General features: G+C 47.5%; 2 protein-coding genes across 7 annotated transcripts in view; one reads left to right on the plus strand and one right to left on the minus strand.

The window, feature by feature from the left end:
• Window positions 1–131: 131 nt before the first annotated feature.
• On the minus strand, window positions 132–23,982 carry PSME3IP1 (proteasome activator subunit 3 interacting protein 1). Of its 4 annotated transcripts, none has more exons than XM_084812143.1 (7): window positions 23,893–23,982; window positions 17,635–17,775; window positions 13,888–13,986; window positions 11,948–12,070; window positions 9,247–9,379; window positions 6,079–6,146; window positions 132–896 (listed from the first exon to the last, which is right to left on the minus strand). In XM_084812143.1, exons 2-7 carry the CDS (start codon window positions 17,762–17,764, stop codon window positions 676–678), a joined length of 774 nt encoding a protein of 257 aa, XP_084668269.1. In that variant the 5' UTR covers window positions 17,765–17,775; window positions 23,893–23,982; the 3' UTR covers window positions 132–675. The 4 variants fall into 4 exon arrangements, with proteins under 4 accessions (XP_084668269.1, XP_084668268.1, XP_084668266.1 ...); XM_084812142.1 differs by lacking the exon at window positions 23,893–23,982 and adding an exon at window positions 23,769–23,828; XM_084812140.1 differs by lacking the exon at window positions 23,893–23,982 and adding an exon at window positions 23,719–23,825.
• A 195-nt stretch (window positions 23,983–24,177) lies between these two features.
• RSPRY1 (ring finger and SPRY domain containing 1) overlaps window positions 24,178–26,596 on the plus strand; it is a 43,293-nt gene continuing 40,874 nt past the window's right edge. For all 3 annotated transcript variants that reach the window (XM_084812127.1, XM_084812123.1, XM_084812124.1), the window contains exon 1: window positions 24,178–24,368. The gene's annotated coding sequence lies outside the window, so the exon portion shown is untranslated. The remainder of the gene's footprint in view (window positions 24,369–26,596) is intronic.

A 26,596-nucleotide genomic window follows, 5' to 3' on the forward strand; every position in this document is an offset into this window, starting at 1 on the left:
GGAACTGAAACACACACCGGATGAGGAACCTGGTTATCTCGCATGTTCAGCAAGGAGCTCTGCTCAGCCTGAACTTCAGCAGAAGGACTGAGGGAATAATTATGAATGGCAAAATCCAAGATTAAAAAAAATGTTTTCAGGATTTTTTTAATCAGATGCAACACTAAAACTTTGTTACAGTGGCATGGCAATCCACATTTTACCATCTGCTTGATTCTGCTCTCTCTCCTCTTTCTCAATTACGCCATACAAACGATACGTGAAAACTAGAGAGCCGTCCCACCTGCCAGACATCTATGCCCCAAGAATGTGTCTTGGTAAAACCAGCTTGCAACACCCTCCCGTGTAATATTTTTAAAAATACGAGGCACTTCCCATCCTCATCCTTGAACCTCAAAGCCTCAAGTCTTTTGCTCCAACAAATGTATTTCTGGATTTAAGCTCACTGAATGAGCAACCCACCCACACTCCCTCGCAAACGGAACTCAGCCTTAGAGGGAAAGAAAAAGAGAGAGAGGGAGGGAGACATACCCACAGAGACAGCTTCAGGACATTATCGTGGTATTGCCTGAAAAACAGAGACAGGGGAAAAGTGGCGAGTTTGGAAGATGACCAGGATGAAAAACAAAAACGGGAAATGTCCCAACAGAGCATCTAAGGGGGCTGGGGAGAATTCTACAGCGGGGCGTCAAAGAAGGTACTGCCACGGAACACCGAAGAGACAATCTTGCCGGTGGAGTTGATGGTGCCCTCGCTGTCGGAGCTGGACTCGGAGTCGCTGCTGCCGGAGTAGGCGCCGAGGCCTGGCAGGATCCCGATGCACACGGCAGCCGAGGGGCAGTGGAGCGCAGAGCCACTCGCGGAGCTGCTGCCCAGTGGAACGCACAGCGGCTTTTCTGGAAAAGGGGGCAGGCAGGCCATTATCGGGGGCAGGCAAGAAGGGCAGTTGCGAGCCACATTCAAGGCAGAGCCCCTCAGGTGCTCTGCCTGACAAGCCTCTACAGCAGCCGCCCTCAACCTGGTGCCCTCCAGATATGTTGGACCATTGGCCAAGGTGGCTGGGGATTATAGGAGTTATAGTCCAACACACCTGAGGGTGCCAGGCTGGGGAAGGTTGCTCTACAGAGTCATGTCCTGCTTCTTTGCATTCATTGATTTACAGGTTCTATTTTGAATCAGACTGCGCATTTGTCACTGAGCAGTTCAGCCATGCTGGCATTTATATGTTATTTGGTCTTCACCCTAGCACAGGGGTGGGCAATTCATGTCCCTCCAGATGTTCTGGCCTACAACTCTCAGTCTGGCCAAGAGTGAGGGCTGATGGGGGTCGTAGGCCAAAATATCTGGAAGGCAAGTTGCACACCGTAGCCCTAACACTGTGATTGACATATCTTAAGTTGTCCCAGGAGGCTGCATGAGCAAGGAACTCATGGCAGCTAGGTGCACAAGGCTCCAGATTTAATGTGCAAGCTACTGGTATCTAATATATTTACAGTGCGCAGCCTGCCTGTCCTCTTCCCTAACTGAAGAGAGAGGAGTCACCCTTGCATGAGTAGGCAAAGAATGGGAACTCCAGATACACTAACAAGTCACTACCATAGTCAAATCATTCAAAAGGTCCCAGCGGGAGGGATCGTAGTAGCAGCAGCCAATTTCAGTTGGCCAGTCTAGAACCCTGGCCGGAAACTTCCTCCAGTCCTGAAGCATCTGCACCTCCATACAGATTATTAGGGGAAAGCAGCTCTACCTGACTAGCCCCCTTTGCCTAATTCGACCCCTCAGGGTCCCGTTGTTTCAGGTGGCCTGTACCTAATTATCCCTTGGTGGCACGGCTATGTAATGCCCAATCAGCCTGCCCAGTCCCAGAACCAGGAGTCTAAGGGAAGTTTTCTACTCAGTCCAAAACCCAAGCTCTACAGCCTTGGGTTTGACCCCAGCCTGAGCACACCCAGAGTTGGGATCTCCTTGGTGTCCTTCGCCCTCGGCCCCAAACCCTCAGTGTGAGCACAGGACCCAACATACACAGACCCTCCGCTGCAGGAGCCTACGATTCTCCCGGGGTCTGCCTGGCAGGCCGCCCATTCCTTGGGATCTGCTCCTATTACGGTCCCTCCCTCTGGGTCCGAGGAGCCAGGAGCTTTCCTCTCCTGTGCTGCCTCGCGTTCCCAGACAGAGCCTCACTCCCCAGGAAGTGCCCACTGCAGCACTGAGGCAGCCTCCGTTTCAGGGGTGCCACCCAAGCACACTGGGAGCTCAGCTGCCTCCCGAGGGGCTGCTTCCGTGTGCAGAGTCCCAGGGATATGAACCTCTGTGGGCAGACCCACGCAGCCGTCCAGGCAGACCCCCACCTAACAGTGCAAGTAGCAGGCCTATTCAGAATGGTGGGCTTTACGCTCGTATGTACCCTCCTGCAGCCAAGCGAAGAGCCTGGGGGCTCCCCCTCAGGCTTCCTGGGGCCTCAAGACAGGTGCACCCAACACCTAGCAAAGGTCCCTCCTCTGCTTCCTTTTCCTGGCTCTCTTGCCTCTTCTCTGTATTCTGCTACTTTTTTTGGATTAGCAGCCCCGCTCCACTGCCCTCCACTTCCAATTTATTTTTGCAACCACCTTCCTAAGATTGGCTTGGCCGTCCATCAGTCCCCCCGTCATCGCCTTTGGTCACTTTTCCCCACGTGTGATAGAAACCCACAACGGCCGAAGCTATGCACTGCGTGAAATCAGCCGAAACTATGCATTGCGTGAAATCAGCTCTTTTCATCTGTTCTGAAACAACTGCGGATCAATTCTATTGGGTAGCCCCCAGTTCTAATATGGAAAAATCTATCCATTCTAAGAAGCCATTCACTTCTTAGAAGCAGCATTTCCAGAACTTTTGATACTTGGGGCTGAGGGTTTCCCCCCCACTACACCTTGATTTAAAAATTGAAGAGATACCTCATTACATTCCAAAATACACATGCGTGTCTTTTCTCAGCCAGCTCCCAGTATAACTGGTATGCATCTTCCTTGCTATTGCAAGACAGCCCAATTTTAATAGAGCCTCTCGGTATCCCACCATTCCCCTCTATGGGGCCTCAGGGAAGGGTCCACTCTTTCTAGGCAATGGTGATGTGTCTAGGATCCCCCTCTGTCAGGGATCACCCGCACTGGAATGACAACACTGCTGAGAAGATCCATGCTGCTACATGGGCTTTCCCCACCCCAAGGGACACAGAGCAATAGATGTATCCGCTATAATAATCTTTCAAGGTACACCTCACCTCCAACGGCACATTGTACACATGCTTCTTAATTCTAAGAAGTTGCCAAGGTGGCTTAGAAAATTAAACATGAACCATTCAGACATAAAACACAGTAAAATGACAAAAGCAAGTATAAGCAGAAGACAAACTCAAACACAGAAGCAGCAGTAAAAACCTCAATTTGTCAGTAATACTTCGGAGAATAAAAAGATTTTCATGTGGTGTTCGAAGCTCCATAGACTTGGCACCAGGCAAACATCTCTGTGGAGAGAATTGCACAACTTGGGTGCTAACATGGAAAAGGCCCTGTCCCAGCTGTCACCCACCTCAACTGGGAAGGCAGAGGCACTTGGGAGGAAAGGCCTCCAAAGAGGATCCAAACTGCTGGACAGGCTCAGACATGCATGAATCTCTTCAGGATTTCGAAGTCACTGGCCCCCCCTTTGGGAGGAGCCCTAGCTCAGCAGTGGAGTGCCTGCTTTACGAGCAGAAGGTCCCAGGTTCAATCCCCAGCATCTCCAGATAGGGCTGGAAAAACACCTGCCTGAAACCCCGCAGAACAGCTGCCAGTCAGTGGTGAAAGTACTGGGGTAGACAGGCCAGTGGTCTAACTCAGAAGAAGGCCGCTTCCTGTGTCCCTAGGAGCTTGACAGAATAGATGAGGCCAGTGACTGTCTGAGCCCACAGCTCCAGAACTGTCTCCATTCAGCTTTGACATTTCATGGAGTGCCCAACAAAATGCAAAGTGGTTCTGCGATAGGGAACATTTGACAACCCCCCATCAAGCATTTGGGAGAGTGACTAATGTTGCAAAGAGAAAAACAGCCAACCTTCCATAGCTAATTAGCTTGGAGAACGCTGGACGGGGAGCGAGCCGAGCAGATGGAGAGCCGGGCGGTGCTGCGGTTGCAGTTACACAACTTCTCGGCTCATCACACCCCCAGCCGGAAGTGAAGAGTGAAAGCTTGGCCTGGCCACAATAACAACTAAGTAACAGTAGCAAGTAACTATATTCCAGCTTTGCTCAGCCTTTCTTCTGCCAGTTCTTCCAATACACTCCAGCAAGCCGGCCTTGGAAGGAAGCTTTTGTTACCATAGCAGGTTAAGCTGCTCCCAGGTAATTATTTGCGGGGGGCGGGGAGGAAGGCAGAGGCCACATCTGGAATTCTGAGAACCGGTGGCTGAGTTTCCTTCGTTTCTCTTCCCGCCCCATCCCTTTTTCATTTCGCACCCTGACTTTTAGACTTTAAGTCCGCAGGCAAGGGCTGCCCTGTTGTTCGTTTGCAAGTGGCTCTGGGAGCCTTTCTGGCTGAACAGCTGGGCAAAAATGCTTGAAACAAAACAACTGTGCCCATGAGCAGCAAAGTAGTGCATGTGGCCTGGTGACGCCCAGATGCCCACCTAGCAGGAGTATCTACAGCACCCAGGAGCTCACCGGGAGGAAACAGCTTAGCACTGCGTCCACACAGGGACTCCTGGTTTGCTGTTCCCAAAGAAGGCCGGAATTGTAAGCCAGCTCACTATTACTGGCCATGCTGGTTGGGGTGATGGGAGTTGTGGTCCACCACATCTGGAGGGCACCAGGTTGGGAGAAGGCCGTCCTAAACTGAGGCACAAGCAAAGGGCTCCTTAACACCCCCTCCCCCAGCATGAGTAACAAATGAGGCTCTGGCAGAGTTCCCTTCTTGTTCGTTTGCATTTTGGCTAAGCTACAGTTAACCGCTCGGCTCAAAGCAGTGAGTCAGTGGGCAGAGCCAATGCTGCTGGCCCTTCAGCAGTTCAGAATATATCCCTCACCAACTAGGGATTTACATAGCTATTTGTAAATGTAAATGCAGAATGTAAATGCAGGAGTTAGGCTCAAAGGTCACCAATAAGAGAAGAAAGGACCTCCCTCTGCTTGGGAGCACTGTGGTGTTTCCAGTGTGGTCACAACTGATGTGCATAGGCACAGATGAAATGGGCAGCGTGGCCTAGTGGGTCAGACAACCTGAATCCAAACCCCTAGTTCAGGACTCCTCTAAAAAAGGGAGAGCAGCAAGCTGACCTCACTGAACAGGGACCGAAGCTGCGCCCACCCAGACCCCAACCTGAGAGCAGACCAGATACACATCTACAAGAACTGGCTTCACTCCTCAGGTGAGAGACGCTTGCCAGCATCCAGAGCTGCTCTGCCAACCTGCTTGCCTAGAGCGTATCACACTTCTATTAACTGGAAAGGTATTTCATGCTGCTTACAGAATGCAACAGCTGCAAACCGCACAGGCAGAAACCACCGGGAAGTTCTCTAGGACAGTCTTCAGACTCTTTAGAGCCTGGACCAGCCCCACTCTTAATCCAAGCCTTCAAGGTGGAATCCAGTTTTAATTGTGTATATATGTAAATCACCTCCCCCCACATATGTACATGTACGGATGGATGGGTGTGTGTGTGTGTGTGTGTGTGTGTGTGTGAGAGAGAGAGAGAGAGAGAGAGAGAACAAGACAGAGCGTGTACACACACACACGTTTCAAAAATCCTAAACAAGAATAGCAACAACAACAACAGAAAATGGTGCTACTCCTGCAAGCACTCGAGGTCAATCACAAGCCACTTGTGGGTCTCACCCTATCAGTCCAAGACAGATGCTCTGGCAGAGGTCAGTTCATTAAGGGCTTGCCTGGGCAAGTCTCCTGGCAGGGGTTGTCCAATGGCCTGGCAGAGTAAAATGCCCCGCTCCTCCCCGCAATCACCCACTGATGAAAAGTTCACAAAGGCAAATGGATCCATGCACAGCTAACTAGAAAAGGAATTTTGCCCAGTACATGCCCTCCCCGCAACACACTCATCACACATACCTGGAGCCTGGTCATGGTCAGGATCCGGATCGAGCTTCAGTCTTTTCACACTGTTGGCACCTTCTGAACTGTAAGGAAATGCAAAGTCAAACAGCTGAGGTGTCATGCTAGAGCAAGGGTGGGCCACTTGTGGCCTTCCAGATGTTTTGCCTACAATTCCCATCAGCATTCAACACTGGCTATGCTCACTAGGGCTGATGGGAGTCGTAGGCCAAAACATCTGGAGGGCCACAAGTTGCCCACCCCTGTACTAGAGAATATTCACTGCCTGTCCCTCCCTAGCACCTCTCCATGGAATGCAGAAGTCCACAAAGTTTGGCGGGCACTGGCAGCCAGCCCAAACTTACGCATGCCCTGCCCAGTCTTGCTGAGCTTCAGGGCCTCTTGGGAGCCTCTAAAGCCCAGCATGACTGTTCTCAGCTGGGGCTGATCCCCACCACGCTCAGCTTCTCACTCCTGGGGCAGGGGGAGAAGTGATGCTTGCTATGGCAACTGAATTCATGGGCCTCTGATGGAACAGCTACTATCAATTTCTGCTTAACAGGTAGCCCAGATTACACCCTGAATCATTCATACAAATGTACCTTTTTCCTTTTCCCAGAAAAAAAAGAGCTTCTTCAGTTTTATTTTTTAAAGTTGACCTTTTCCAGGTGGGCAAGTCTGCATGTGACAAACAGGTGTTTGAAAACAGAGGCGCTGAACCAGCCCATGTGCCTGAGAGTGCCAGAGAAGCAGGAGAGACCTGCGTCTGCAGAGGGCTTTTTGGGGTAAGGGAAATTGGGTTGGCTGTCTCTGCCGCTGGGTGAGCCTCCACCATCTCCAGTGGCTTCTCCAGTGAGCCTTTTCTGGCTCACTGCTCCCTTCCCAAGCATGCCTAGCTGAAGATTCGGCGAACTTCCCAGAAAGATCTGCATCGTGCGCAACATGGAGGGGACCAGTACAAGCGCGTGGGGCTTAGTTAAGGGCTGCTGCAGCCTGCTGGAGCTTGCATGGGGGTGCAGGAGCAGTTGCTGGTTAGCCTTTTCCCAAGCCCTGCATGGCCTACACCGCAGCTGTGTCTGCCACGGGGGAGAAGAATGTAGTGATAATTTCATGTAAGCCTTCATTGTAGGGGTGGTCAGAGCGTAGATCAGGATCTACTGGCCGATCTGCAGTAGATCAGCAAGGGTTTCTGACCCCCCCAATCACCTAATAATATCAACAAATGAAAAAGGCTCCTCCATCTCAAATTACCTGATGGGCCACTAAGTTTAGATCCTGTAAGCCTGTGCATCCCTGCATTATGGGTGTTCAAACCACACTGCAGACATCATTCCAGCAATCCTTGCAACGCCTCTCTAAGGTTGGTCAATCTTTTCCTTATATTGGGGGCTGGAGCAGAGGAGAGATGGCTGAGGGAATGTTGGATTGTAGCAAGAGGATAAGACAGTGAAGACAACAAATGGGATTTGGCCTTTTAGCTCCAGTGGAGAGCTCTGGAAAAATCAGTGACAACAGCTTTTGAAGTCTGAGCTGGGGGGAAACTGAGCTCGGCCTGGATGTGTACTCCAGCTCTGCAACATTTGACAGGCCAGTAGGCAAAAGCCTCTGCAGCTAAAAAGGCAGGCCACTTAGCTCAGGCATGCTGCCAAGGACTGAAAGTTTCTGACACTGAGAGCAGAAGATAGAAAAACTATGAGATTTCACATCATAGCCCCATGGGTTCCATTGGCTTGGCAGTGTTCAGAAAGCAGTGAGCCTTCTGAAGGTGTGCACCACCACGTTTGCAAGACAAACAAGATCAGGATTCTAGTCCTTATGGCTAGAGACGGAAGTCTAGCAGACATGTGGACACTGTACTGGGAGGGGCAGTAGTTCAGTGGTGGAGCACGTGCACCACAAAACAAAGGACCCACATCAAACCTGTGGCATCTTGGATTTTTAAAAAAGGAACAGGAAGCAGACGATGAGAGAGACCTCTGCTTAAGATCTTGGAGAGCCTCAGCCAGAGCAGACAACATGGAGCTTGATGGACAAACAGCCTGGCTTGGTTTGGCAGCTCCCTACGCTTCGTCCCAGAAATCTCAAGGGAGAATGGCACAAAGGAAGACCGGCAGCAGCCTGCAGGCTGGCTTCAGTGCCCTGCACAGCTACTAGACTTTCTCCCAGAGCTACCTGACCTGACAGGCCACCTTTCCCCACACCTTGCAAAACAAAAAAGGGTTCACAAGGTTTTCTGTAGTGAGGAGCCTCTGTTGGCCTGTAGCAGCCGGTGGTGCTGGCAGCTGCTACAGCCACCTTCCTAAAGCAGTGCCAAGTGTTGGCTTGTTTTGATTTGGGGGCCAAAAATATAGCTTGAAATGTCCTTCAACCCATCTCCCCCATCACCTTTTTTCAAACCTCTCTTCTCCTGCTTCAGAAGCCTCTGGCTGATTGCTTTGCTGTTCTTATCTTGCTTCCACACCTTTTTGTTAAAGTTTTTTGTCCTGCCTAGAAGGATCCCAGCCAACCAAGGATCATGAGGTGGACATGAGGATATGATAGCACCAATCACACATGGCTGCATGATGGTGTCAGTGAGGGCAAACAAAGCCAACCCAGAGCGAGGGCAACGCTTCCTGCACTGGTCACACTGGAGATGTGGGTCAGCTGGATCACATTCTACACTTATTCAGAACAGGCAAACGCTTTTACCCCTTTCCAGATTTTGCCGGAGTGGGTAGGGGCACTTTCTGCTCCTCTCTCCCATGGCTTTGGCTCACCCCTCTCCAGCCCTCTTTCAGTACACATCTGGCATTGCCGGACTGCCTCCTGGACTTGGAACAGCGGAGAGGAACAAGGCATCACTGCTCGAACGGGGGCACCAAGAGGACTTGGCAAGAAGACCCGCCTTCTGCTAGTGCTCACAGCAGGCACTGGAACCAACAGCTACTGCAGTCACCCAGAGGCTTCTGGCTCACTACACGAAACATCATTCTGGACGCATGCGTAAGCCATGGTTATAACGCCAGTTCCAAGAGGGAGGAATCTTGGCTTTACATCCCAGATCCAATGAGAAGAGGCTTGGATTTGCCTGGATGAGAAAGTCCAGATACCAGACTTTCCCTCATTCTGCCTCACTTTGAGTCTTTAGGCTCTGTTGCCAAGTGCACTACTGTCCCCGAGAACATATACAGGTGCAAAGCTCACCTTCTGTGTTTCACGGCTCCTGCCAACAGCTTTGCCTGAGAGAACTTGCTCTTGTTTTCTGCTGATTTCACCGACAGCTTCTTCTCTGTCTCCTTCTTCAGGTCAGCGCTGACCCCCACCTTTGACAAAGTGCTGTGAATTCAAGGTTAAGGAGCAAATGGAATTTGAGGGGTGACTGGAATGCAAGAAACCAAGAGGAATTGGGTCTCCTTGGATCAGGGCTTGCAGTTCCAGTAGCAGCAGACGGCAATGGGTTTTCTGGACCTTAGCAACTACCGTTAACATCAATGTCTTGGGAAGAGAGAGAGTGACAGACATGAACAAAAGTGAAAACCTGCACAAGAGATGGAAACTGATCTTTGTGGATTTACTTTCCATTAGGGCTGCAAGCTTTAAATCAGATGCCCCAGTAGATTAATTCATTCACCAATGATTTACTCAAATAAAATAAAACGATCGAAATTTTAAACTGTCACATAGTGGTGAGTCTATATTCCTCAGCAACATTTAGTTGCTTAAGTATCCAACCCAACCCATCATATTTCTAACGTTCCTCATCACATCATCAGCTTTCTTGCAGCTACTTAGGGCCGAACTGGAGGAGATAAAATGCATCTTAAGCATGCAGGGTATTTTTTAAAAATCCAGATAGTATCAGCTGACTGGATGATCATTATTTGGATCACAGCAGGTGTGGAGAGGGAATTTAACCCTTACCTCTCTTGCTTTGGTCCCAAGGAAATTGCTCCTTTGAAACCAGAACGTCCACTGGGAGGAAATCCCACAGCGGAGTTAACAGAGGAGTTCCTCCCAAAGCAAATTCCAGCTTCAGTTTAAAGATTTTCCTCAGGACCAAGGCAAGAGATAGAAGGGCTACACTCCACACCTGCTGTGATCCCACATTAATCACACGCTACCCCCACACACACCTGTTGCTGCATCTGTTTTAAAAAGCTAAGCATTAAATACAAATACCCATTAAGGGCACAATCCTATGCATGTTTAGACAGAAATAAGTCCTACAACCCCCAGAATGCCCCAGCCAGCTATGCAGGCTGGGGAATGCTGAGAGTGGTTGGATTTTTTCCTATCTAAACATGCATAGGATTGCACCTTTAATGTCATGTCTAGAGATGTGAAGGCATGGAAAAAAAACCATTTTTCCCCTGAGGACAAGTTTGGGGCTCCCCCCCCCCAAATAGAAAAACTGAACAGCTTTAGATTATGAAATATTTTCTTTTAGAATGTAAGACAAAGTGTTCATATATTGTTACCCAGCCTGTATTCCCCCCCAAATGATTTCTAAATACTATAACAACACCTTTATAGAAAGACTAGAAATGTAAAACGTCTAGAAATAATGAAGCCATAGGGCAAAATTGTTTTTTTAAATCCTCTTCGTAAGATTCCCAGCATAGTTATTTCTTTCATTCCTTATTAAAATTATTGATCTAAAGTATATTTTAGTGATGGACGTTCCTAAACTGAGTCTTTCCTGACTAAATAAAATCTCAGTAGCTTTTCCTTCAGATCAGATTTCCCTAAGCTCCACCCCACAAACAGGAACAGGTTTAGGAATTTCCCTAAATTTCCTAACAAATGGAAACACATGCTGTACATGAGTCTTACTCTGCCTCCAGTTCTTCCTGCTTCTTCTGGCTTCTAGGATGATTCAGATGTATCAGGGACTACTTGCTGATGTTCCCTCTGGTCAGACTTTAAACAGGAACCTAGAATATGTTATATACTGTATATCTTGGTTTGCTCATAAAATTATCATGTTTGGTACATTAAATGTAAAAGTATAATTTAGACAATAATTACAAATTTACTAACTGAGTTTACTTCTAAACGTTTTAAAATATAATAATTTTATGAGGAAACCAAGTTATACATAAAATAACTTTAGGAACAGAAATGCTGCTTTATGTTCCTAAAGCAGCCCTCCCCAACCTGGTGGCCTCCAGATGTTTTGGACTACAGTGCTCAGCATTCCTGACCATTGGCCATGGTGCCTGAGGCTGATGGCAGCTGAAGTTCAAACTATTTGGAGGGCACCAGGTTGGGGAAAGCTGTCTTAAAGCAACAAAGTGACTTGAGATCTCTAAAGAGCACTAAAAAGTAAGTATGGCTTATTTTTCCTCAAAATTTCCATCCCTGGCCCCCACAAAGGGTTTTTTCCATGGCCTCAAAATTTCCAGAAATTGTATATCTCTAGTCCTGTCTAGTTTGACTCTTATTTTATGGGGATGCTTGCCAGTACTGTTAAAGGCAGTTCTCTGGTGCCATCTTGTGACAAGTCTCATCAGCAGAAGTGTCACTTGGAAACTTTTACCACAGACACATTTCAATTCCATGCCAATGTTTCTTGATGGAATTCACATCATTTCAGCCTGGAACGGGTAATGCCAGTAACCTTTAACCACCAGAGTGATAAAAACAAGTTTACTAGGATAGAATTATCAGAGAAATAACACAACACGCCCCCCAGCTTTAGTCCCAAACTCACCCATGCCAAAGAAGGGATCTTGCAACTTAAAAGAGCAAGCAAACCCCAAACACGTCACCGTTAATAATGCCAACCAGCTCTAGCTCTTCAGCTCACGTTCACGCGCTGGGCGCATCTCAGAGCTGAGCAAGCCGACTGCCCCTTTTTACCTCTCGTGTCAGGGCAAGAACAACTGCTGCAGCGCCAAGGATATTCTGTACTCGTTCAGCTCCTTTAGATCTTCTTCTCTACGCTGCTTCTCTATGAGCACTTGCTGGCGAGAAACCTCATCAAGGAACTTGGATTCATCTTCGTCTAGGCCTCTGACCATGTTTTCTGAAGGAGGAGGCAGGAGAACAGGCTTTGGTAAGATGACAAGCTGTTTGACCATGAAGCCATTGCTGTATTGCTATTAGGAACAAAGGAAGCTGCTTTATAGTGAGTCAGACCCTGGGTCTATCTAGCTCTGTATTGTCAACACTGATTGGCAGCAGCGGCTCTTGAGGGTTTCAGGCGGGATTCTTTCCTAGCCCTAACTGGAGATGCCGGGGATTGAACCTGGGACCTTGTGCATGCAAAGCAGGGGCTCTACCTGAGCTTCCTCCCTCCCTCCCACTCCAGCTTGATGTTTCAGTGCTTTAAAGGTGGGTAGTATAAGCAAGCCTGAGCCACAGTAACTCAAAGCCTGTCGTCATGATATATTGCGCATGCATTCGCGTGAACACATACACACACACTTCTCTTATGCATTGTAATCTGCTTTCAAGACTCAAGAGTTTTAAAACAATTTAGATGTCTGCCTGAACTCACACAACAGGTTTATTGCTGAAGCTAAGCCAATTTGGCCTTGCATGGAGGCTGGGAAGGAGCCTAGTTATCAATGGGATAGTAGACCTGTGTCTAGACTGTACCATTTAATACTGCGGGGACAGATGGGACGGACGCATGATTTGAATGCTCCTCTGTATAAAAAGGTGCCCTCCACATAGAAAACTAGAAATCCGGGAGAAGGGTTGTAGCCTAGCCTTCTCCTACATGCTACCTTTCTATGTACAAGGAATTGGCTTTGTACTGAGAAGCACTCAATTGCATGAACTCACCCCCACCTCCTCTTCTGAAGTGATACAGGCCAGACATGGACTCACCCCCTCAGCAAGAACAAGGGCAAAATGTATGGATAGAAAATAGTAGCTTGTGAGGGAGGCACAGGGACCAGGAACTAGAACTCCATGCCATAGGGACTAGAAGTTCATCCTTACTCTTGCTTCTCAGCTTAAGAGACACTGAACACGCTTAAGTTTGCCGTTACAACCTTACGGACTAGAAACATTAAAAAAACTTGGGATTTTTAGGATGCCAAATTTTATGCTTGCGCAGCAACTCTGTGGATGCATAACACTTAGCCCAGATATTTGCTCGATTTTTGCAGCCTGGGCTGTTGGTTTTTTTTTTTTTTACAAAACAAGGCAAGCAAACAGTAGCTATCTGGGGGAGCGGGGGGATGAGAGAGAGAGAGAGAGAGAGAGAAAGAAAGAAAGAAAAGAAAGTGGCATCAGCAGCATTTGCATAGTGCTTTTGAGTATTCAACATGCTTCACATGCATTGTCTAGTTGCAACCCTTATAACAACTATATGAGGCAAGTTGCTATTATTATCTCCCATACTGCAGAGGTGTGATTGGGGACTTCCTGCTTCATAGCTCAGTTCCTTTATTTTCAGAGGCAAGGGACGTCAATGTGGGCCTCACATGGAATCCAAAGCTCTGGGCAGGTGGGACATAGTTTAGTAAGAGGACACAGACTTCGGATGCAGAAGCCTCAATAGCGTCTCCAGCTGAGAGGAACCGCGGAAAGGCCTCTCTGCCTGAAACCTTGGAGAGCTGCTGCCATCCAGAGCAGGCAATCATGGGCTAGATTAAGGGCAGGCAACCTTTCTGGGCTGTGGGCTTGAATAAAAATGTCTTTGCCTGCCAGCAGAAGCACAGCAGAGAGAGAGCCAATGTAGCTTCCCACGGCAGGGAGCAGTCACCGAGAAAGCCCTCTCTCTAATCCCCACCAAACATTGTCATCTTCTCATTTTAGAAAAAAAATGGGAGGACCACCAAGTACATAGAATACATCTCCGCACAAGAGGAGATGCTTGCTCAAACTTACTGAACTTGAACTGCTCCTCAAACTCCTGCTGCTTCTTGTCCTTTTGTTCTTGGAGTCTTTCGTAGAGCGATCGGGAGTCATACACTTCCTCAGGACATTCTGGGAGATGAGAAAGAAACAGACTTTACAGGTGATCATTTTGAAAGGAACCAAGCTAGTGGAAAAGGCACTCTCTAGCAGCCTTGTCAATAAGCCCAGATAAGCCAGGTGGGCATGTTAACTTAATGCATACCTGTTAGTCATTTTTGGACTAAAAAGGAAGTGAGAACAAGCATCTGGAAAGCTCATCCCTTTGTCACCTAGAGGAGATTCTTGCCACGGATGATCCGGCAAGTGGCTATTTACGAACCTGGTATACTGGACTCCACCCATAATTTCCCTGAAGCAGATAACGCTACAGCTTTGTTCTACAGGTCATTCTTCCACAACACACCAACTCTGGACCAGAGGTTAGGAATGTGTGGCCCTCCAGATGTTGGACTGCAACTCCCATCAGCCTTAACCAGCATAGCCAATGGTGAGGGCTGGAAGGAGTTGCAATCCAGCAACATCTGGAGGGCCACACATTCCCCATCCCTGCTCTAGACCCTGTTCAGCACTGTGTGGCTCCACATCACGCTGGTGAGCAGATGTAGCACAGAGGCCAAATTGCTGAGTGGGACCTCCCACGTCAAGTCACAAATCTGCTATGAACTCCCTAGATGCCCCCAGGCAAGCCGCTCCTGATCAGCCTCACCCGCCACATCTGCCAACCTACCTCACACAGTTGTTGCAATCTTTATATAACAATACTGAAAACTCAAGAGCGCTGCATAAGTGCTAGGAAATATTATTACTGTGTAAAAATTAGTCATTCAATCATACCAAAGTAGAGTTTTGCCTCATTTCATTCCTTGGTATAAGATGGAGTAGCCAAGCTTTTTGGGCCCACCGGGCACATTTTCTGGGCCCACCGGGCACATTTTCTGGGCCCACCGGGCACATTTTCTGGGCCCACCGGGCACATTTTCCAGGATACCCAATGTTCTTGCCCCCCCCCCACTCCTCCCCGCTCAGGGCTTCCTTCGCCCTCTGCCTCTCCTTTCTTATTCCCACGCCTGCCGCTTCTTCCCTGCCCCCCCATCTCCCTTCTCACCCCCACTGCTCCATCCCACTGCCGCCTCTGCCTCCCACCACACACAGCTCAGCAGTGAGGAAGCAGGAAGTCAGCACATCGGGAGATAAGCGTCCCAGTCCACTGACATCCTGCTTCCTAGTTGCTTAGTGTGGCAGGAGGCAGAAGCAGCAGTGACAATGGATGTGGGTGGTGGTGGTGGGACAAGAGGGGTTCTGGCAGGCTCCAGGGCTCCCAAGGGTATAGGATTTCTCCACGTGTCCTTAAAAGCTCTTGCCACTTCTCTTCATATTCTGTGGGCTGTGCAGACAGTTTCTCTCTCTGAAGCTGAGGAAGTAATGGTTCTGTTGCACAAGTGAAGACAGCTTATGCAAAAAGGGCTGCGAGCACCAATTGCTGCTAGAGAAAAGGTTTTTGCCTTCTCCAGACAACTAACTGCTTATCTTGTGAAATGGCAGAGCTCCTGCAGCATCCACACTTAGTTGCTGTACATCTGAGTTTAACGCCTTTAAACATGGCAGCAAAAATCACAAAGATAAAGAACAAAGGTAGCCTCAATGGTCCACGAGAAAAAAAAATCCAAAATCCATAGCTGGGCAACGGTTATTAGGATCAACCAAAATTCCACAAAGGAATGTGCAAGCTTTCAGGTTCTCTAGAACGCTTCATTACACTAGATATTAAAAACAAACAAATAGGGGATGGGGGAAGGCGATGCAGAACAAACAAAAAACCTTCATTAAAAAATCTAAGAGCATTAAAAACAGTAAAACATCAAAAATAATCTCCAGCTTTACTACTATGAAGACTCTCATGTTTCTCTTTACTTCTGCTCTCTGCCTACCCAGGAATCTCTGTGCTTTACCCAAAGCAAGAGACAGATGTGAGTTACAGCCAAACTTTTCTTTTCAAAAATGGAGGCGAGCCCTTAATGCTTTGTTCCTGAAATGCTAGGTGTAATCTGATACCTGTAACACCTTCCCCCATCCCGCAGTTTTTTTAAAACCACTTAGCCTGATGAAGCACTCTGGAGAACTCAGAAGCTTGCATAAACTGTTGTAGCATTTTGGTAGATCCTAATAAAGGTATTGGGTCCGATTCAAAGTGCTGGTGTCAACATTCAAAGCTCTATTGTACGGCACAACATCTCTTTAATAAGGGCTTGTCTAAGTTGGGTAATTGCTGAAGGTGTAACACAGCTAATGCTTCTTTTAAGTATATGTTCTGGCAATGCCCAAAAGTTGCCTCATTATAAAGATAAACTCTGTATTGGAACACCTTAATATGTACTAATGTACATGTTCTCTTAAATTATTTACCTGCTTTCTGGAGGTTGACACACAGTCAGCACAAATGGATTCTCTACGCCTTTCTGACAGCTAAAAGGCTGATAATCCAGCACTACAAGGATAAACGCTCACCTCCTATAATGCAATGGATTGAGGACCTAACACAGCTTTCAACATTTGAATGGGTGGCATATAGACGGCACTTCTGAATGGATACTTATATGGATATTTGGTCTGCTTTTGTTGAAGTTTATGTATAATGCTTAGGAAGCCGTATTTTCGTGTATATAAATATATACTCAACACACTCATATGTGTGTATTGAAATAGATATATTCAAATCTCCATAGCTACATTTCTTTTCCTCTTTTGTTTTGTTGAAATTTTACAATAAAAATTAAAAAACATTCAAAGCCCTAAACGGCTTGGGGCCAGGTTACTTGAAGGATCATCTCCTCCCATATATACCTGCCTGGACTCTAAGGTCATCTTCAAAGGTCCTTGTCTGGGAGTCCCCACCAAAGGAAGTGAGGTGGGTGGCTACTAAGAAAAGGGCCTTTTCTGTTGTGACACCCCGGCTGTGAAATGAGCTCTGCAGAGAGGCTCACCTGGCATCTACATCGTGGTCTTTTCAGCTCCAAGTGAAGACCTTCTTATTTTCCCAGGCATTTTAGTCTTTCAGTTTCTGTTGTTTTTAAATATGTTACTGTAATCTAAATCTTTGCACTGCCGCTAGGTTTTATTTTGGTTTTTATTTTTTATTGCGGTTTTATACTGCAGTTTTAAATTTTTATATTGTTTCATTATGTTATATTTTATGGTTTTAATTGTTGTGAACTGCCCAAGGAGCTTCGGCAATTGGGCAGTATAGAAATGTAATGAATGAACGAATAAATAAATAAATATTGCCCAACTGTCGATCATAATGATAGATGAAGGTCAGCAACGTCCAAGAAGGCTATGAATCCCTTTGAGTTTTTCTGTTTAAAAAGCTGGGCAATTATATTTTGGAGATGATTTACGCAGGGTTTGACAAGTTTCAGCTGAGCTTGGTAACAGTTCTTTTTGGTTCCTAGTTCCCAGCCATTTCTTTTGGCTCCTAGTGTCCTGCCCCTTCCCTATTCAGTCAACCCCTCTCTCAAGCCAGTATCCTGCACTCATGTGCTGTAGACAGGTATTGGAGCCTTGACTGGTATTGTGATCCTACTGAAATTATTTATTTATTCAAAACATTTATATCCCGTTCTTTAGTCGAAAGACTCTCAGAGCAGCTTACAAGAACCAGTAATCAGATAAAGCAATCCTAGTGTTTTTCTTGCAGTTTCCCAACCAATAGGGCAATACCTTCGGGGTCTTCGGGTTTCCGGACCTTCTCCCATTCTTCCTGTCTTCGCTTGCGCCGCTCTTCTATCTCCGCTTCGGACACAAACCTTTTGTTAATCACAAGGTCAGCACTACCTTCTCCTCCATCCATTGTGGAGCAGCCTGTGAAGAGAAGAAGTTTAGAACAGAAGTGTTGAACCTCTTTCAGCCCAAGGGCCGCATCCCATTGCGAAGACGTTCCTGAGGGCCGCATTCTAGTGGTCAAAAAATATCAGCATATTTTTGTTTAAAGCTCTTCCTGCAGTAACTCAGCCTTAGGAGAGGCATTTCATCCTTTTAGAATGGGGAAAAAACTGCACGAAAGCCAGGAAACCACCCACCAATGGGGTGAAGGGAAGCAGGTGTGGAGAACCCCAGATTACCAGACTGGGACCCCAAGAGGGCTGGATTGGGACCCCAGGCACAAGGTCCTGCACCCCCAATGTATAACCAGGACAATTTCTACACATGCACACTCACACTCTCTAGAGTAGAACTATGTGGTGCAATTTATTTTTGGCTTTGTGTCTTACCCTAATGGTTGCAGACACATGTCTGAAAGTTAGGGCTACAATGTCTAATAGATTAACGAAGGACGTAGTTAGCCAAACTCGGAGGCGACTGACTATCCAATGTAGGGTGGGCAGAGTGTGGAGGGGATTTTCTCCTCCACGCTCTGGTCACCCTGCATTTGTGGCTAGATGGCAGATTTCAGCTGTCTAGCCAGAGCACCTCGGGGCGGGGGGGGAGGCCGGACAGCACATAGGAAGCATCGTAACAGTGCTTCCGCCATGCCTGCCGCCAGGAACGCTCATATGCACACAGCCGGGGATGAACCGTGCTGCTATGAGGTGGTGGGAGGACGACAGGGAGTCAGTTTTCTGCTCCGAGGTCAGTTCCCAGAAAATGAAAAATCCTATGGCCGTCTAGACACTGTCTAGTGGCCATAGGATAGCACCCTTAATAGATTAATGAAAAACACTTCTGATTGATTAAGAGGGTACCACCAATCAAACAGATTTTTTTAGGTCATTATTTTTAGTGCAAGTGCTTATAAAAACTGCAAATGGCAAGCACCATCTTGAGAGGCATTATACTTTCAACCTCAAATGAAAGGGAAAAACGTCTTTGAAAGGATACCTGCTACAACGCTTATATGCACCACCTAAAAACAAAGAAAATATGCTTTTGCTTCAGAACAATCATTTGTACCAATTTGCAAATTGCATCAACTGAATAACTTAACAGACTGACTAAAACTCATGAAAAATGTGAAAACAGTATTTCCTTAGAAGCTAAGGGAGGCTTACAGTGCAATTCTAGGCATGTCTACTCAGAAGTAAGTCCCATTGATTTCAATGGGGCTTACACCCAGGTAAGTGGATATAGGATTCCAGCCTTTGAAGTCTTTGGCAAGGCTCCTGATCTCAAGAGGCAGGACTGAGATGTTTTACACATCTTTCTGTCCATCCTCTGTCTTCTCCCTAAATTAAAATTATACTGAGATGCAAGGATCTACAAAGCATCGTACTGACAACAGCAGCATCAGGAAGAGCCCTGCCATTCTGTACGACTCCATGCTGAAACTTTGAGACATTCAGAGTAGACTTCCCCTGTTTTTGAAGTGTCTTCACAACAGGGATAAACCCTTACCCTTTCCCAGCTCAGGGCTGGGAGTAGTATCCCATCCCTAGCCATCCTGGCTCTTAAACGAAGCGTGACATCAAACAAGACTCCATCCCTCTCTCTACAAGGTGGGCAGGATCACTGCAAGCACAAATTTTGGACATCTACCAAGGGTGGCTGAAATTAATGAACCCTTCTAGAGACATACAACTTTTCAGAAATGGAGAGAATTTTGTGGAGTCTTACTAGATCTTTATTTTTTATGTATTTAATAAACATACGTCCCCATCATTCTATCAGCAAATAGTGCTGAAGGCACCCAACGATAAAAACCAACATTTAAAATAAAAACACACTTAAAAGCAATCATAAAATACACTAAAAACACAATTAAATTACAACTTGGAGGCAACCGCCAAAGAGAGGAAAAAAGGTGTTTTTTAAAAACACAGAATGTCTGGAGGAATAAGATGTTTGCAGCACCTCCTCATCAGCAAATGCAAAACTATGACAATATACCTACTGAGAAAAAATTGTGTATATATCAAGCAGACACAGAAAACTCTTATCTGTAACACACCCAGTGAAGTAGACTCCTACCCAGAAAAGTTCATGCAAAAGCACTTTGTGTTTTTGATCATGTCTAGAAAATAAATATTGTGGATTTAATTTTTCCTTAACCATTAGCAGCTCTAGCCACAAGACTTCTGCACCCCCAAAACAGCCAGATAACACCACAGATAGCCAACCTAAAACATGCACAGATAAGGAAGGATTTGCCACATGTCTCAACAGAAGGAGGCCTGGTGATCAACATGTGTAGTTACTGTACAACTTCAGACTACAGCATGGGGGCTCAGCTAATGGAATGCACCTCCATGTAAACCAAACATTTGCTGCACATAGAAAACTAGTTGTCAGGGAGAAGGCTAGGCTAAAACTCTTCTTCCAATGTGCCTGTTTTCTATGGAGGTGCACTGAATTATACGAAGCTCTATCCTGCAGTTTAAAGTTGTACAGACACAGGTAGACCACCTGTGAGAGAAAAAGACTACCAAGCTAAAGGCAGATTTGCATTCCTCCCTACAACTTCCCACACTGACCAACCCTACCTCACTAGACCAGAAGCAAAACACAACAGAATACTGGAAGAAGGGAGGCTGTGTATATACTGCAGCAAGAGTTAAAGTGGGACACTCTCCTGCTTGGACTCAGCTTGTGGAGCATTTGTCACAAAAGCTGGCAACCGCTGAATTATGCAAAGAGAAGTGACCTCACAGAGCTAAGTTTCCAGACATCATCTGCTGACTTTGATCGATGAGGAAAGAGAAAACAAAGTGTTGGGGACAGTTTAGTGAAGGATTTGATGCTGTCCCTGGTTTTGTGCTATCTACTGGAATGCTAAATTCAGACACACACACCCCAGCCCTTCCTGTTTATCAGGAGCAGGAGTTTCTTAATGAGAAAGGTCATGACTATTACCTACAAAATTGTACCATCTGGCATTAACAGCAACGAAGCAGGAGGGTGCATTTGCCAAAATGGTCATTTATTCTCTCACATGGCCTGCATAAAAATCATCTCTGCACCACATCTTACTTCATGTACGTTATTTCTACGCCTCACCTCCATGAACTGCAACAGAACGTTATTCTGAAAGAACACAGATATGGAAGCTGGGGTAAATGTGAGCAAAAATACTTAGACCACATTACTGTCCTGAACAGGCAGGTGGTTCAAGTGGTAAAGACCCTCAAGTGATTAATAAAGGGCAGAGTTCGTAGGTGAGTAGAGGCTGATGACAGTCCCCTTTGGCTAGCAAGCCCCTCAAGTTGTGAATTACTTCAGTCACAGGCTCCTTTTACACTCAGAAGGTTCTCCTGGTTGAGAGAAGGATGCAGTTACTTGCTAGCTTAGTATATATAAATAATGGGATGAAACAGATGTAAATACTGGCTACCTGTTACACAAATTGGAGCCATAATCCGCAACATGTGCTTCCTCCTTGCAATCTATCTGGATCAAATTTCCTCCCTTACCACAGTTACACAGTTTACAGGTACTGACAGTAGCCACAGTTAACATTAACCACAGCCAAACCAGACACAATGATCCTGTATGTTTAAACACAGAGATGGCCCTATCATGCAGGAAGGCTGGGGGTTAGGGGAGAGAAGAGTTAAGCCAATAAGCAAAGGCTTAATTCTCAATAACTGGAGCAAGGAAGTTTAGCCTCCACCACAATGTGACCTGAATGTGCCCTTAACTTTCTTCCATATAAATGAATGTCTGCTGTTACCTCCCCTCAGGAAAAGTAAAACATTTGTACTCGGGAACACCATTACAGTGAGACAAAACCTCCCACCCCCCTCCACCCCCCACCACACAGAGTCCCTGACACTGGGACCAATCCTGCAGGCCCTTGAAATTTAAAAGCCCCATACTCCACTTGTCATGATGGGCTTTTTGCTGAAATGTAATAGGGGGAGCATTCAGACAGCGAGCCTTGGGGTGAGAAGAGGGGTGTTAAAAACAGCTTAAGATAACTGTCCTTATTTGCAGTTTTGAGGATGGGAGGATGCCCAAATGCTTTGCTTGGTCTTCTTGTCTAGGGCAGTAGCAATCTCGACCTGCTTTGGAGGGCTGCTGTAAATTGAGAATGAGGAGTGCTTTAAATACTCTGAGGAGTGCTTTAAATACTCTGAAGAGCTAAATAAATGCTGCATTATCCTAAACATACAGATATGTGTATTTTATACATTTTATGTTATGCTGTAAATGGGAAGCGTGTTTTTAATGACCTGTTGTAAGCTACCTTACCCTAGTGGGGTATATATGTTTTAAATAAATAAATAACAGTAACACCAATGGCAGTCATAACAATAATAATAATATGAACAGTATTATTAATAATACCTACCAAAATAGCATAGTGCACCTTCCCCAAGCTGTGGCCCTCCAGATGTGTAGTATGGCAGCTCCTATCATCATGACGGCTGGGAAAAATGGGAGCTGCAGTCCAACACATCTGGAGGACTAGGCTTGCATAGTGCCTAGGACTAAGTTATGGTTCAAGTCTCGCCTCTCTCAGGAGCTCATTAGGCAGCCTAAGGCAAGCCACTCTGCCTCAGCCTCACTCTCCATCTCTGCAATATGGCGGATAATAAAACTGACGTACCTTACATGCAGGGGTGGGCAACTTGTGGCCCTCCAGATGTTTGGGACTACAACTCCCCTTAGCCCTCACCATTAGCTATGCTGGCTAGGGCTGATGGGCGTTGTGGATTAGAACATTTGGAGGGCTACACGTTTGCCCAGCCCTGCCTTAGAGAGCTGTTGTAAGGCCTACAGCTAGATAACAAACGTGAAGTGCTTTGGATACTTTGAAGCACTGGACAAGCATTGATAATAGTAATGCTGGATAAACAATAACAGTAATGATAATAAGATTAAAACCAATCATATTATCAAAACCAAATGCACAGTTACAAGATGGGGGATACGTGGCTCAACAACACTACAAGTGAGAAGGATCTTGGAATTGCTGTCAATCACAAGCTGATATGAGCCAACCATGTGATGTGGCTGCAAAAAAGGCAAATGCTTTTTTGGGCTGCATTAATAGAAGCATAATTTCCAAATCCCAGGAAGTACGAGTTCCCCTCTACTCCGCACTGGTTAGGCCTCATCTGGAGTACTGTGTCCAGTTCTGGGCACCGCACTTTAAGAAGGATGCAGACAAACTGGAGAGAGTTCAGAAGAGGGCAACAATGAGGATCAGGGGACTGGAAACAAAGCCCTATGAGAAGAGACTGAAAGAACTGGACATGTTTAGCCTTGAGAAGAGCAGACTGAGGGGAGATAGGATAGCGCTCTTCAAGTACTTGAAAGGTTGTCCCAGAGAGGAAAGCCAGGATCTCTTCCTGATCATCCCAGAGTGCAGGACACGGAATAATGGGCTCAAGTGACAGGAAGCCAGATTCCGGCTGAACATCAGGAAAAACTTCCTGACTGCCAGAGCAATACGACAATGGAGCCAATGACCCAGGGAGGCGGTGGGCTCTCCCCCACTGGAGGCCTTCAGGACGAGGCTGGACAGCCACCTGTCAGGGATGCTCTGAGTTGGATTCCTGCCTTGAGCAGGGGGTTGGACTCGATGGTCTTGTAGGCCCCTTCCAACCCCACTATTCTATGATTCTAAGACGAATTTTATCCTCCACGGCAGCATTATAGTACGCGTATCAATGATGAAAATAAAGATATCGAAAACAAAGAACAAAATAAAAATAAAGATACCGAAAAGAAAAGACAAAACGAAAACAACCATTAAACCACGTCGTCGCCTGATTATTAGCCGAGCCAGCCGGGCCCCCGGCCCTCCCGCGGCCCTCCCGCGGCCCCGCCACTCACAAGCGCCAGAAGACGCGCCTCAGCCCCCACCTGTCCGCCATGGGCCCCTCAGAGGGGCCTCCTCGTCCTCCCAAGCCCACCTTTGTGGCCGGAGCCCGGCCGCACCAACGCCACGCCTCCTCGCCTCCTACTTCCTCCCCGCCTCTTCCGCCCTCCGCCGACCCAATCAGACACCGCCTTGCTTTTCCCCACAACCGGCCTTACCTGCCCATTCACCCAACGGCGGCTTCCGTTGCAAACCACCCCACCGTCCTGACAGCGGAGCTAGGATTGGGCCGCCTGCCGATGAATGAGAACATAGGCGCCCGCGGGCGGGCGCCAGGATTGGTCAAGCCGCCTCAGAGCAGTGGGCGGGGCTTCGCTTCGGAATGGATTGGCGGGTGTGTGCGAGTGTGTGAGAGAGAGAGGGAGCGAGCGAGCGAAGGAAGGGGGGAGGGGCAGGGGCGTGGCTAGTTGCCCGGGGTTGCGGAGGGGCGGCCGCGCGGCCTGGAGGGGAGGTGGGCGGAGCTGCCTCCGCCGCGCCGGAATGGGGAGGTCCGCTGGGGCCTCGTCCGTCTTTCCGCCCCGCCGCGCCGCTGCCTGAGGGAGAAGGGGATGGCGCACGGCGCCTCCGCCGCCGGCTCTCCGGCCTGACGGTCTGAGGGGAAGGAAGAAGCGGAAGCCGGCGAGGACTGGCCGCGGTGAGCCTTGGGCGGGGCGGCTGGCCGGGAGGGGGGCCCGATCCTGAGGAGGACGGCGGAGGCGTGAAGGGCCCCCCTTCCACGGGTGGGGCGAGGCGAGGCGAGGCGATCCCCCCGGGGTGGGGGTGGGGCAGCTGAGGAAGCCACGGCGGCGGGGCAGGCTTGACGAGAGGGGTGGGAACCTGGAGCTGTGCAGCGCCTGGCGCGACATGAGGCCCTTTGTGCCACGTTAATGTAATACCTAATGATCAATACCAACAATAGGGATTGTGGCATTGATATTCCTTCACAATAATAGGAATGGTGGCGTTGATATTCATAACGATGGATGCCAGTAACCGTATGAGTTGTTACATCCATGTTCAAGTTCATGATGCTGTTACTTAAACCAGGCTTCTCCAACCCGGGGCCCTCCAGCTCTGTTGGGCTGCAATTCCCATCATCCCCGTCCCTGGCTGGTGAGTCGTATTTCTGACACGTCTGGAGGGTGCCGGGTTGGAGAAGGCTGGCGTATAGGACCATAGCAGTGGTATATTAAATACAGCGTCATTAATAACTGATAACGTTATGCATGGTGATAGCGCCTTACGGCATTTGGCGTATGTTTATCTCCGTTATCAAAGGCTGGTAAGCCCTCAACGAAGGGGAAAGCCTGGGAGCTTGCTGTCCTCCCCCCTGTGGTAGACCCGATGGTCAGACAGGCCCCTTCCAGCCCTACTCTTCTATGCTTCTGACAGAAATGCCAGAATTGGGGCTGCTGTTATTTAATAGCACCCAGATAACTGTGCTGTAGGGCAGCAAAAGTGTGTGTGCATCTGAGAGACAAAACCACATTTTAAAGAGGCAGTATAAATAAGGAGTGTGTTATCCCCACACACACACGCGCACATGACTCTGGGTAGGGTGAGCTGTGTCCCCAAAATAAATGAAAATTTTTATTTAAGATTCTTTAAACCCTACGTATCCTAGATTAATTTTTATTAGGAGAAAGTACCTATTCTCCCTCCTGTCTCCATCTTCAGGAGCCATACCTAATCCTTTGCATTTTTCATGCCTGCCCTCCCCTTCACAGGGTTTGTTTTTCTTTGCCCTTCTAATATTGTGTGTGCCCAACCTGCAGACACACTCTAAGATTGCATTCACAAGATCACACTTAAATCTGTGGTGATTACAATTTCCTCACCTGCAAACCTCATTTCTACCCAGTTCATTCCTCCCCTATAGAACAAAACCCTCAACTTACTTTCATTCCTTTTCCATTCTTGTGAGGAGTGGAGCTAAAAGAAAGTACAAATGAATCTATATGCTGCTCTTTGGACAGGACAAGTCACCTAACGACTTTTCTGCTGGTGCATGGAGGGGAAAATACCATGCCTTTTACCAGTTTGTTTGACCCTCTTGCTAAAAGGGCGGCTAAGGCTAGAATAACCTGGTACGCTGTACGAACTTGAACATGTGCATCTAGAAGATGAGGTTTCCCTAGAGTTGAAAATGGTAGGATGAAGCCCTGGGAGTTTGGAATACATCTCCTGTGAGCAAGAGGTTCTGAGAGACTAGAGCAAAACTGAAACAATGTGAGGAATGGCATATGAGGGAGAGCCTGAAGAAAGGAATCTTCTTCTGGAGATAAGACAAAAGTGGGAGAACTGTATGACAAAAAGGTGGCCTGTTTTCTGGGGGGGGGGGTTGATGAGCAGACAGTAGGCACAGCTAGGTTGGAGTGAGTATTCTATCTTGTGATGAGCCAGGCAGTTTCTAGGGGAAATTGGCAGCTGGTTTCCTCTCCCTTCTCAAGATCAGTCATGCCAAATTGCATGTGCTCCTGATGAATGAAAGAGGGGTTCTTGAGAGCTCAGAGTACTCACTTGTATAGGAAGTTGCCTGCTCTGTCTCTCTCTATATGATTCACTGCTATGCCTTGCCTTTTTCTACTTGGCTTCCTCTGGAGGTAGGTAATTCTGTCTCATCTTTAGTTTGGCTGTATTTGGATCATTCAGTCATTTCCAATGCTGCACAGTTATCCACCCCTTGAGGAGTTTGCCTGTTGCATCTCTGCATGAGTCACTGTTCTGGGCTTGCCTCCTGACTACAAGGCAGGCCTGGAGGCACAACTTACACAAGAACATGGGGGGGGGGGACCATTGAACCTAGGTAATTCTTTCACACCCGAAACCAACCTTCCACAACCAGGTGCCAGATGTTGGACTACAACTTTTATCATCCCCAGC

This window comes from Heloderma suspectum, chromosome 8, assembly GCF_057233095.1.
Source record: "Heloderma suspectum isolate Gila_16-S chromosome 8, 16-S_ref, whole genome shotgun sequence".
Classification (NCBI taxonomy): domain Eukaryota; kingdom Metazoa; phylum Chordata; class Lepidosauria; order Squamata; family Helodermatidae; genus Heloderma; species Heloderma suspectum.

Coding starts and splice junctions, on each gene's coding strand:
- PSME3IP1 (XM_084812143.1), bottom strand. CDS start 17,764: ATGGATGGAGGAGAAGGTAGTGCTGACCTTGTGATTAACAAAAGGTTT. Junction 13,987..17,634: donor GAAACCCGAAGACCCCGAAG/GTATTGCCCTAT, acceptor CTCATCTCCCAG/AATGTCCTGAGGAAGTGTAT. Junction 6,147..9,246: donor GGAGCCGTGAAACACAGAAG/GTGAGCTTTGCA, acceptor ATTTCCTTACAG/TTCAGAAGGTGCCAACAGTG.